This window comes from Caretta caretta, chromosome 10, assembly GCF_965140235.1.
Source record: "Caretta caretta isolate rCarCar2 chromosome 10, rCarCar1.hap1, whole genome shotgun sequence".
Classification (NCBI taxonomy): Eukaryota; Metazoa; Chordata; order Testudines; family Cheloniidae; genus Caretta; species Caretta caretta.
Genome location: NC_134215.1, coordinates 21,447,664 through 21,460,629, shown reverse-complemented (window position 1 = coordinate 21,460,629; position 12,966 = coordinate 21,447,664). Strand labels below are relative to the sequence as shown.

General features: G+C 43.6%; 1 protein-coding gene across 2 annotated transcripts in view; it reads right to left on the bottom strand.

Annotated features, from left to right (window-relative positions):
* Positions 1 to 7,413: 7,413 nt before the first annotated feature.
* The window catches only part of SHISA9 (shisa family member 9), a 248,845-nt gene continuing 243,292 nt past the window's right edge, over positions 7,414 to 12,966 (bottom strand). For both annotated transcript variants that reach the window (XM_048867059.2, XM_048867060.2), the window contains one exon: positions 7,414 to 10,135. In XM_048867059.2, coding sequence (XP_048723016.2) covers positions 9,765 to 10,135 — 371 coding nt within the window. In that variant the 3' untranslated portion in view covers positions 7,414 to 9,764. The remainder of the gene's footprint in view (positions 10,136 to 12,966) is intronic.

Here is a 12,966-nt window from a genome sequence, read left to right as displayed (position 1 = left end):
CACAGCAGCCTGCTCGGAGATCATCCCCACATGCATCACACCAGGATCCAAGCTGTTGCACTTCCTCTGTGGGCCAGCATTGGATCAGCAATGGGGTGTAGGAGTCCTGCAGTGGTAAACTGAGGGTTAAAGAGCAGCTCTGGCCCAGAAGGCCCTGCCCACTCACACTTACTGGGCATACTCACATTTGAGGCAGAGCTCAAAAGAGAGCAGCTCTTTTCAGTCTGGGGGACAGAGCAGAGGAGCAGTCATGTGCTGCAAGCTCCCACAGAGAAGCCACCGGGCTTCTATGCAGCTGAGATCCGACCCCACTGCCAAGCCACCACAGACCCATCACTACATGGAAGCAGGGAACGACGGGCCATGGCTGATAGAGGAAGACCCTCAAGAGCGCCATCAGAAAGAACTCCAGGGGGAATCCAGAAACTGACCAGTGGAGTGGATAAAAGAACCGAAGCCAGAGTAGCAAGTGGCCCAGGGAACAGGCATAAGGGCGCTTGCCCAGGCCACCTATTTGAACTATTAGTCAAAGGGCTCTGGGTTGGAACCTGCTGGAGTAGGGAGAGCCATGAGCTCTGGCCGCTGGGCGACACGGCCACAACTCTGGCCACTGGGCAGTACTCCTGGGTTCAGACCTCAGCTCCCCGATATGTGGTGGAGAATGCAGGCAATGACCAGGGTCTGTTAAAAGGACAGTGGGTAACAGTTAACCTGACACAAGAGAAGCCATGGACACAAAAAAGTTACTGAAATGGATAATGGAGAGGCAACAACAGCAAGGCCAGCTGCTACAAGAGATCACGATCCAGCAGCAACAAGTGGCCCAGCAGCAGCAGCAACAGCTACTCCAGGAACTGGCAACACAGCATCAGGCACAACAAGAGCACCTGATTCAGCAGGTGGTGGAATGCTTGCATAATGGAGAACTATGTGGTGGCCGACAGTCCAGCCTCACTGACACCAAAGATGGGGACCCCAGAACCAGAACGCTTTCCCCTAGTAAGGGCCATGATAGGAGGGGAAGTCAATGGTGGCTGAACCAGCTGTCCCCTTTGGGTTGCTTCTGCCCTGAGGATGGGACCCAGAAGCAGAGGCGGAAGGGACTGGGGTAGCCTAGGCAGGTGATATGCCTCACCGGGAGGCCCCGTGGCCTCAAGTGAACCAGCTGACCGCGACCCCAAAGTGAAGCTGCTTTAAGTGTGGGCAGGAAAGGCATTTTAGGCGGGATTGCCTCTTTATGGACTGTGGCTACAGGCAGGCATGGACAGCAGACACCACCTTCTGCTGTCCATGTTCACCCCTACCCCTGGCCAATCAATGGACTCTGGCCTCTGGGCAACACAGCCAACAGACAGGCCACCAACACTAGGTGATACTGCTGGGTTGGGACCTCAACTCTCTGAGAGCGTCTCAAAGGCACAGACAACTTCAGTGGGAGGAAAAGAGCAAATGAGGCCCCTTGCCAGCAACATTTCTCTGTAGAAGAGCCTGTAAGAGGGATCTGGCTTAGATGCTGCTGCTGGTATGGGTCAATGGAGCTGAAGTGATTGACCTGGTAAACTATGGGTGTAACCAAACCACTGTATGGGCAAGCTTGGTAGAATCCCCCAACATGTCAGGTGCTCCGATCTACCTCCAGTGCATCCACAGGGATGTGTGACTCTGCCCTTCAACAAAAGTGCAGCTGAGGGTAGGAGGCTAAATGGAGACTTGTCAAGTCAGCCTAGCAGTCACACTGGTCTACCCAGTCATATTAGGGCAGGACTGTAAGTGATTTGGGGAGCTCCTCAAGCAGTAGAGCGGGACACTCTCAAAAACCAACCCAGATCAAAAAATGAGCGGGCTTATGGGCCACAACACAGTGGAAGACAGTGCCATCCAGGAACACCAATCCAGCGGGCACCCAAGGCAGTAAACCACAATTGGCTACCAGAACATGAAGACTTTGTATGGGAACAATAGGAGAGCCAGATGCTGAGCTGCACCTGTGAGCGAGTAGCTGTCTCCAATGGGGAGTTGGGCAAAACCCAATGGGCAAAGTAGCGACCCCACTTTGCACTTCAGAATGAGTGGCTTTGCTGGGTGATGAGAGGCCCCCAGACGCAAAAATATGGTGACAACTGCTGGTAGCCAGGAAGTTCTGCCAGAACCTGCTACACCTAGCCCACTTGGTGCCAGGGCCTGGGAACTTAAGGAGAGAAAGGACACTGGAAAGAGTGGTCCTTAGATTCTTCTGGATGGGCATCCACAAAGAGATGTGCAACTTCTGTGCTTCATGCTCCAAAGGGATGCCAAAGGCCCCTCTGTTTCTGCTCCCAGTGATGGGCATGCCCTTCGAATGGGTAGGAATGGATTTAGTGGGTCCGCTTGAGAAGAGCACATCAGGGTACCATTATATACTAACGCTAGCAGACTATGCAGTGGAGTCCCTTGAAGCCATCCCTCTATGCAGGATGAAGGCACCCATCCTAGCAAAGGAACTTATGAAGGTCTTCGTGAGGGTCGGAATACTGAGGGAAATATTGACTGATAGGAATCCAATGTCTCATCCAAATTGAGGCAGGAACTGTGCAAACTGCTGAGGATCAAATCCCTGAAGACCTCTGTCTATCATGCACAGATGGATGGGCTGGTGGATTGGTTCAATGAGACCCTGAAAGTCATGCTGAGGAATTTGTCAATACAGACCCTCAGCACTGGGACCGACTGCTGCCATCATTGCTATTTGCAATATGGGAGGTTCTCCCAGCCCAGGGAACAGGTGTAAGGACACCTGCCCCTAGGTCACATATTTGAAGTATTATTAGTAGGGCCCTGGGTTTGAACCCACTGGAGTAGGGAGGGCCCAGATTCCCCTACCCCTGGCCAATGGACTCTGGCCTCTGGGCAACACAGCCAACAGACAGGCCACCAACACTAGGTGATACTGCTGGGTTGGGACCTCAACTCTCTGAGAGCGTCTCAAAGGCACAGACAACTTCAGTGGGAGGAAAAGAGCAAATGAGGCCCCTTGCCAGCAACATTTCTCTGTAGAAGGCAGCTGAAATGGTGTGTGCTCTGGGCACAGTGAGGGAGCTGCTAAAAATGGCAGTGGACCTGAACATACAGAAAGGGATTATGTCTGTGCAGTTCTGAGGCATGGCTTTGGCCCAGTCCATCACATTCCCCACAATTACTGGGAGGATCTGCCAGTTACAGCTGTCCTAAAGGTGAATGTGATTGTCCAGTGCACACAGAGGCATTATTCCGAGTCCTGCTTCTTGCAGACATACTACTTCCAGTCACTGCAGCTCAGGCAGTGCACTCTCTTAACTCATACTATATGGCTCTGTCCCTAGGTCTGATAGTTAATTCCTAAGCTTTCAGCTGTGCCAGGCAGTGCCTGTACCACTCATTCAGCTGTGTGTGCTCTAACCTGCAAGGAGACTTGATCTGCTCTAGTTGTGCATGGGAGGCAAATGGTGGTGAACAGGAGTGCAATGGAGGATTATAATTAGGGTAAAGAGAGAGGTGCATAGCTGTGGCTGGGAACCCCGGGCTTAGCATGCATCAGGGTCCTACAGTTGAAACAGTGCTCAGCCAGTACATGTATATTCCATAGACATTAACCAGAGCAAATGCTACATTATCTCCTGAATATAGAATTGGGATTCTGTATATTTTATGCCTCTGAAGAGGAAAAAAGGGAAGGACTTTATCCCTTACCCACAAAACTGTTTTAAATATTATTGTTAAATAAATCTGTATTCTACAGTCCAGGAGGAAATTTAAGGGGAGGGGGACGATAAATGACAAAACTACATGTCACAATTATAACTCTGGGTGATTTTGTTGTTGGTTGTTTGGGGTTTTTTGTACGTGTAACACTGTCTGGTTGAATGTCTCCGAGTAGTCCTGGTTGGGATTTAAAAATCTGACAGTAGAAAGAATGACCCTTCTAAAAATCATGGATTTTAAAGCTATTCTTTTAACCAGATCCTTCCTATATGACTTTAAGAATGTGGCAGAGAGCAAAGCATAGCTGGCATTTACAATAAAAAATGTGCCTTCCATAATTTTATTAACATGAAAGAAGATTTTCTTTCCATTTCTCTAATCTAGTTTGAAAAGCATATTATTCCAAGGGGGGAGGGGGAGAAGAGAGAGCGGCTAGCACACAGCTTCAGCAACAACCCAACGCTAAACAAATGAACCGGAAATAATGGGAAGTTCACATGTGAGTTGAATTACTACCTGGGCCTGTAAGAGAGAATTGTTCTGCAGAAATTATTTGAATTGCATTTTATATGGAATATTTGTGGCAGGTCCATTATAAATATTGTTGGTTATCAAATAAGAAATCTACAAGAGCAGTTATTTTGGTGAAAATGTATAAAATTACATTTAACACTAATACAACATTAAGCAACAGAAGTCTAAATGCACAAAGGTGAAACATGCAGGTGAGTAGTTACACAGATGCTTCAGAGGCTAAGGGGAAGCTAAGGATCACAATAGCTCAGGGACTGAACAGAGGGAAGTTCAAGCAGCAGAATGGATAAAAGACTCTGGAGAAAGAATTTGAGAAGGTGGATCAGAAATGTGGCATGTTGCAGACTCAGTTAACAGGGGGGAAGGAGAATACCAAGTTTGTACTTATTCTTTTAGAGGAAAAAGGAAAGAGAAGCAAAACTGAGCAGAGCAGGTTGGAGGAGAAGAAGGAAAACATTCTGCTTTGAGGCTGGTTACTTTCCAGGCAAAATACAGCCTATGCATAGGTCCTTGTATTTTACTCTGGCACATGGTGTCTTTTCAGGAGAATAAACAGTTTATTTGTAGTTGTACAACACACATATTAATATTCAGTCATGGCTGTGAGTTAATATATAGAATCCTTCAAACAAATATTGATTTCCCTCTAATTTCTATGAACTTAACAATTAATACATAACTACAAGAGTTTTAAATGGCAAAAGTATAAGTGAGGATTTTTTTAACAGTTTTCACCCACTTCCTTGAATAACAGCTGCATGTTTCCAGATGCGTTGATTCAGAGTCAGTTCTTATACTGCCCCAGGGCAGAATGTATGCCCATGGTAATTTTAAGGAAGAAGTCTATTTAAGTAGTGGTCTTATTTAAATTATAAAATAACCCAAAGAGGGCTGAATAGACGCATGAGTGTGCATGGTTGTGATGCTTTTTTTTACATGATAGCTGTTTGCTGGAGAGTGAGAATGAATAATGGCATCCTCACATTCAATAAATGGTCTCGTTCAATGTAATCCGAGCAAGATCAGTTGACTTCAGTGATAAAAATAAGTCTCTTAGTTTTTACTAGCTGAACAGCTCCAGCACAGCTAAGGGTATGTTTATACAGAAAATCATAGAATAATAGGGTTGAAAGAGACCTCAGGAGATCATCTAGTCCAACCCCCTGCTCAAAGCAGGACCAATCCCCAATTTTTGCCCCAGATCCCAAATGGCCCCCTCAACGATTGAACTCACAACCCTGGGTTTAGCAGGCCAATGCTCAAACCACTGAGCTATCCAAATGAATGTGATTGTAGTGCAGGTAGGTATACCCACACTAGCTTTAATCTAGCTATCAGAGGTAACAATAGTAGTGAATACATGGTGGAGTGGACATCAGTGTGGGCTAGTAACTTACAAGACAGCATGCTGACACACTCTCTGCCCCCCAAAACGTACGGTCTCTCCCCCCACATATACACCACATGCTCCCTGTCACACTCCACCCCATCCCCCCATTTGAAAAGCATGCTGCAGCCACTTGCACACTGGGATAGCTACCACAATGCACTACTCTCTGTGGCGTTGCAAGAGCTGCTAATGTGGCCACACCACTGCACTTGCAGCTGACAGTGTAAACACACGGCAGCGCTTTCCCTGCTGCTGTCTCCGAAGGCTGGTTTAACTCCCAGCGCTCTACATCTGCAAGTATAGCCAAGCCCTTAGTCTGGAGAAGAGAAGACTGAGAGGGGGACATGATACGTCTTCAAGTACATAAAAGGTTGTTATGAAGGGGAGGGTGATAAATTGTTCTCCTTAACCACTGAGGACAGGACGAGAAGTAGTGGTTTTAAATTGCAGCAAGGGAGGTTGAAGGTAGACATTAGGAAAAACTTCCTGTCAAGGTAGTTAAGCACTGGAACAAATTGCCTAGGGAGATTGTGGAATTTCCATCATTGGAGGTTTTTAAGAACAGGTTAGACAAACAGGGCTGGTCAGGGATGGTCTAGATAATACTTAGTCCTGCTGGGGACTGGACTAGCTGACCTAGTTATGTCCCTTCCAGTTCTACATTTCTATGATTCTGTGATTCACAGGAATCTCTGTCTAGGTTACACCAGGCTCCCTGGGCTGCTCCGGGGCCCACATTACTGCCCGGAATCTCCTTAATGCTGTGTGCTGTGGCCTTACCCTTAGCATGTCCCTCCAGACCCTTACACCAGATCTTGTGAGGGGGTCCTCAGAGGGAACCCTTATGGCTGTCTCCATTATGCCTGAGCTGTGGGAATCCTCCTCTGGCCTGATATGGAGCTTTTAGGGCCCATTTCATTTTACACGGTATAAAAGGGCGCAAAAGAGGATGTCATCCATTATGCCTTTCAGACTGATAAGTCCTCCATACACCATGGCTATGGTGATGGATTTTCTTCCCTACCCAACATGTCACAGCCTCTTAGGAACCATAATTGAGTAGTTATTGTTTAAGTGACTTGCCCAAGGTCAGAAAGCAAGTCAGTGGCACTAGCTGGACTTGAACCCAGATCTGACTTCTAGTGCTTTGTTTTAAATACCAGACCACACCATTGCATGATACTGAAGATTAACTTGGAAGCTAACTAAATACTTTGGTTTTCCCCAGCTGACATTTTTGTTTACTCTCAGGTGTATGGGCCATTATCAGCTGTAGTGAGGCCCATCAAAGGCTATTTCTGTTCCAAGTGAATCACTATATTACAGAGCCATAATGTAATGTTTCTTCTGTAATTGATAACTCCTGCATAAGAGTTGAAGTGTTACATCTACAATCACCCCAGTGCACACTATATGAATCGGACCCTGCAGTCCCATTGAGTTCCATCGCAAAATTCCCATGCATTTCAAAGAGCAGGATTTGGCCCTTATGTGTCTTTAATTTTTTTCTCCCAAAACTTTAAAATAATTAATCAGGTGTGCAGTGTTCAAATGCTAGCAAAGTGCATACTGACCACAGATAAGAGACAGCCTGCATTTGCAAGAGAACTTTCTTCCTGCATGATACAAATAATAAAGGCACAACTCCTCAGTTCTGCTCAGGCAAGACCCATTGGCTTCAGAGGGAGTTTGTAAAGACTTTTTAAAAGCTGAATGAGGAACTCAGGAGTTGGCCCAGTGATAGAAGTTTATGAATGAGCCAGCAAATCGGATTCACATAGAATCAGTTTTATTGCCAGGTAAGAAATTCATATTAATATAGTGAATACATATGTTTACAAATAAACATTCTTAAAAAACAAACAAACATTTTATCATAGGAAGTATTATTGGTATCATAAACTCTGTAGTTGTTAACAAGTATTAACACGGGTTTACTTACCGAACATACAGTTACTAAAATATTTCCACATAAAATATGCTCAAGTTACACAAAAATCTGTGTGGATAAGAGTGCAGCTGAAGTGTGTATCTAAAGCATATGGATTAACAGCAACATTCCATAAAGGGTCAAATTAAGTTAGCCAGTTGTGAAGGCAATAAAGCTTAAAGGAATGAAGTGAGATACTGGAGAACTTGGAGTATGTGCAAAGGATTAGTCCATAGGCTTTGTCTACTTCTCATAGGCTTAAAATAGATGATTATACAATTTAGAAGCACACTTATAGAGTGATGCCTATATTGTCAGGATGCAAATCAGTTCTGAGATGGCTGGATAAGTGATCTGTCCTGTTATGTTAGCCTCTTTAAAACTTCTCTGCTCTTGCGTCCTTGCAAAAATCTAAGAAGAAATACTGCCTGAATCAGCTGAATACAGTTAAGAAATCCCACTTTTGATTCACTTTACAGCATACGGTTCTCAGACTCATGGAGCCAATCATGTCCTGATACATTATGAAACTAATCTTCAAGAGAATTGACAGCCAGTGACAATATAAATTGTATTGGGATGGTTAGTTTATGACTTGGCCAAATGACTTCTTTTTTGGGAGGGAAGGGATTTTAGTGCATGCTGAAAGTGAAATACAGATTGCACTGCCTGGTGTGTCAGGCTGTTGCCACACAGTCTTAGTCTCACAACAATTATTCACTTCACTGCTGATGTGCACACATTTTACCATTCCAGGACTGCCAGGCTGCTAACTGTGCCAAATTCTGGAGTGGTTTTATTGATATGAAAAATGTATCCAAGTCATCAGAACCACAGTAAGGCGAGACCATGAGTCTGATTTTAAACCCAGACCCTTGTGATGTCTGAAGCTAGTGCAGTAGTCCCCTTTATCAAATAGCCCACCAAGAGGGGGCACACCACTAACAGAAAGCGAACGAGAAAAGACAATATGCCATGTAACATTTAATTGAACTTTGAAGGAGAACTACTGTGCCTAAAAGCAAATACAGAATGAAAGACTATAGGGGATTTTAGGTAGGAAAATTATGGTTTACCATAGGGAATGAGGGGCTAACTAAATATTCCTGACCTTGCAACCACTACACGGAGGTGAAACATGAATTTTCATTCTTGACAACAAAAGAGGGCAGAGAGGCTGATGGGGGTGGAACCCTTCTAATACTTTAATAAAACATGAGGAAATAAGCTTAAAAGAACACGGGTTTCACTTTGAGAAACAAGACTGTCATTGAACAATAGCAATACAGTAAAGGCACCACCCACGCTTATTTATTTTCAGTCCGAAGCAGTTGAATATAGGCAAAACATTCAGGTGAAGAAAAAGTCTTGACAGTCCGCAAAGTGAGAGTTGTTACCTTCTGTCTGGAAAACAGGACGGAGGGGGAGTGGTTTTCTGACCCTGCCCCCGCCTTCCCGCACCCCTCACCCCACATTCTGTCATATGATATGTCTCTTATTTTGGAGGTTCAAAAAACTTTAAAACGAAACCAAAAATAAACTAAAATAAAAGTTTGTTGTGTTTGTTGTTGTCCTTCTGGACTCTCTGCCAGCCAGAAAGTTTCCATATGCTTTTAATTGTAACAGTCTTCGTTGGATTCACATGAAAGAGTCTTTTGTCTTTTTTTTATTTTATTGGGTTGTGGGTTTTTTTTGCGCTTCATATAGTGATGGCATGAAAGTACAATAATGTTAGGGCTGGTACCAAGTTATTTGCACTTGGGTTTTCACAGGTCTAGTGATTATTATTATTAGAATTTATACAAAATTCCTGACCAAAACAATGTATTACAGTATATTGTTCTCTCTCACTGGCTCTCTGTCTCAAGGCAGGAACATAGTGTAAATGGTTTAAGCAGACATAAAGTTTCTCTAGATTGTGCTACTTCTCATCATGGATTTCAGTTTCAAGTAAAAAAAAATTAGTCACAAGGGTTTGTTTTCCAGTGTGAAATACAAATGGTGTTTCTAATTCAACCTTCAGTGTATTGCTGAATGGTATTAACCCACTCTTTGCCTTACAATTGGCTTCATAGCAGGAATGTCCAAGTGGAAGTTCCTTTCTTTCTTGATATCATTTTTTTTTTTGCCTCTTTCAGTTATTTATGTGTGTGTTTTTTGTTTTTAAGGGATCTTTTTTTCTCAAAAGCAATCTCAAACAGTCACTTCTGTCTTGCTGTTGGTTATGAAATATGGCTGTGGGGGCAGATAGTGCTGGTTCCGAGTTGTCAGTGGGTCACTTGCTGCTGGTTCTCCTGTGCTGTGCTTCCCCTTGTTTGCATATGTCTGCCGTCGGAGGGACTGGACACTGGGGTCCCAGGTTTTGAAGTTGGAGTTGTAAGCTAAGGGGTGTGTGTGCATCTTTGAGACTTTGGATTTCTGCCCATTCTGTCTGGTCGTGCCATTGTCAGGCGTGTACGTTCTGTCTTCCTCTCTGCGCACTGGGTGCAGTGGCAGGCTTCCCTTGGCAGCCAGTTCTGCAAGGTGTCGGCGTTTGGAATAGAAGTCATCATTGACCTTGTCAGCTGTTTGATTTCAAAAAGAGGAGGGGAAAAAAAAGAAAAGGTCAGTTGAGTGCAGGAAAATATTAAACATCAATGCAGAGTTTATAGTCCATCATGTATGATTACATCTAGATCAGCTAGAAAAACAAATCTTTCCAGATGGGAATAAAAATCCCTTGTCATTACACAGAGAGGTAACCTGAAAACTCTCCATGACTAACCTTGCAGAATTTACCAGATCATCCTCATGAAGGAAGAGAGTTGGGGAACTGGCAGAGGTGAAGTATCCCAACCCCATGAATCCCAGCGATTCACGAAGGGAAGCCCTAGTCCTGCAGAGGAGGTGTTGTTCACTACGATGATGCTTAGGTAACAGAGCTTTCACAGAGAACCCCTGTAGTAGTACTCACAGAGGGGATCTAGCAGGAATCTATACTGATTCAAACTACAGTACATGAAGTTCCACTTGGATAAGGGGTCAGCAAGGATGATGCTGTTGATAGTAGTGGGTGGGTCCCTGGCTCTACCTCAGTCCGGCCCTCAAAGTACCATGGAAGTACATCCTCTCAGAGCTAGAGAGAAGGATCTTTTATGGGATCCCAGGGGCAGAGACACAGTATGGCAGACATGGCATTTCCCTTCTGATCTCCCCCTTCCTAACCTTCCAGATTTACCAGTTTTTCCCCTCCTCCATTTGCAGAGGATGCTCTACCTGTTGCTTTGTAAATGGTGAATTCGATCAGGAGCAGACTGGCCCTGGGTAGTGTTCTGTAGTGTTCGTTGTTTGTGCACATAGCAAAACTACAAAACCATTTGTCACAATTCAGCACAAATGGCATACACTGCTCAAGAGAGGCTGCTGTAGGCAGAGATGAGATGCATTTGGTACAGCTGTGCTAGGAAGCAATGGAACCAAATGCTTTGGGTTCCTCACTTTTGTGAGCACTAAATTAACTCAAATCCTGTTAAATTCTCTTAGCATCATTCCTAAAAACTGCATGTGGCATACCATTTCATTATAGAGGAATATCAGCAAAATACAAATATTTAGACAGGGTGCTAGTGACAAACTTAGCAAAGGGACTATAGCAAAGCTATGGTTACAATGAGTAGCATGGATGTTGCAATGTAATGGATACCACCTTTTTTATTTCAATACATAGTCAGAGGCACTTGCCCCCATCATCTTTGAAAACATATCTTTAATGGAGGTTGTTTGGACTCTGCAGAATGTGCTTACTGCCATGAATGGGTACTTTGCAGCGCCATATGTTCCCCTAAAGAGGGCAGGTTTGACTTTGCCAAACCATCCTTTGCACCAGCTCTGGGTGTGCCTTAACAAATTATACCCCCTTTCGTTGAAGCTAAAACCTGCTCGGCCTCTGCAAGTCCCTTAGACACTACTCTTGCTGTAAAGCCCAACATCTGCTTCCACCATGTTGCATGCTTTCTCAGCTGCCATGCCATTTTTTTTTTTGCACCTTTGCTATTGGTACAGGTTCTGTTGTGCTCTATTCCTAAACATCACTAATCCTGAATTTAGCCTAAACAGTATGGAACTTTAATTCAGAAGGTGAAATTTACCCCTTGCAGAGGGCCAGCATGAAGGCAATCCATCCTCAAAATAGGGCTTCATTAGGACTTAAATGGTTCATCCTGCTTGTGCGGGCCCTCTGCACAGGGGTAGATTTTACCCACAATGGTTGCTGCTCATCATCTCAGGACATTATCTGTGTAATGGCCGTACAATCGGGTTTTCTTTTTTAGATTGTAGATTTCATCACTGAAGATGTATTTTCCCTCAGATGAACTGAAATTGCTTAGGAAGGAAAGTATGCTGTAAAATTAGGTTTTACATACCTTACCTATCTCCATCTGTCTCTTTCTTAATTGGCAACTGAATGCTTTCTATAATGTACAGGTGCAGTAAAGAATTTGTCTTCCCTTTTAATTAAAACACAGAATGTAGATAATAGCCTGTTCTAATTTCAATACATGATGTGCCAATGCAATTACTGATAAAGCTGTAATATATTACAAAGAAGGCTTGCTAGAGTTTTCTTCCTTTTACAAATCTGTGATCTAAACAGCCAGGAAATTACATCTACTTTGTTTTTGAATGACTGTTGTCAGTCTAAATATGGATAGTCCTATTTATTGCAGTGTTCATCAGTATTTGTTTGGAAGAAGAAAAAAAACCCTGCAGTTTCACACTGATGGGATACTCAGCCCCTCTTATTAGCTTCTCATGAAAACTTGTGCTAGCAAGTATTTATTTGCAAATATGTATTTGCCTGAGCACACCAGATACATTTGTGTGGCCATACTGGTAGCTTTGAGGTAGCCAGTCAGGGAGCAGGAATCACTACCATATGACTTAGGCCTTGTCTATATGAGAAAAGTCCCACCAGTTTAAACAATTTTAAATCAATCTAATTAAACAGGTTCAAACTCCCAATGTAGACACACAACGTCAGTTTATTCCATGTTTAAATTTATTTAATTCTCATTTGAAAATTACCAGATTAAGATAAACTGATTAAAGTATGGGTTTGGATCCATTTAGCTAGATCTATGTTGTTAAACTGGGGCAACTTCTGTCACATAGGCAATGTCTTAGGTGATCAATCACAACATAAGTAATCAATTAGGAATAGTAAATGATCCAAGTAATAATCATGACACATAATTTATGAGCAATCTGTTGGCTGAAAATGTTTGTAAAGGCCATTCACTAAATAATACTTATCAAATTAATAAAATCTGTATCTATTTGTAAATAATGAATGAACTGGAAAAAAAAAAGACGTTAACGTCATTGAGTGCCAGATTGCAATAGACTTATTCACAAT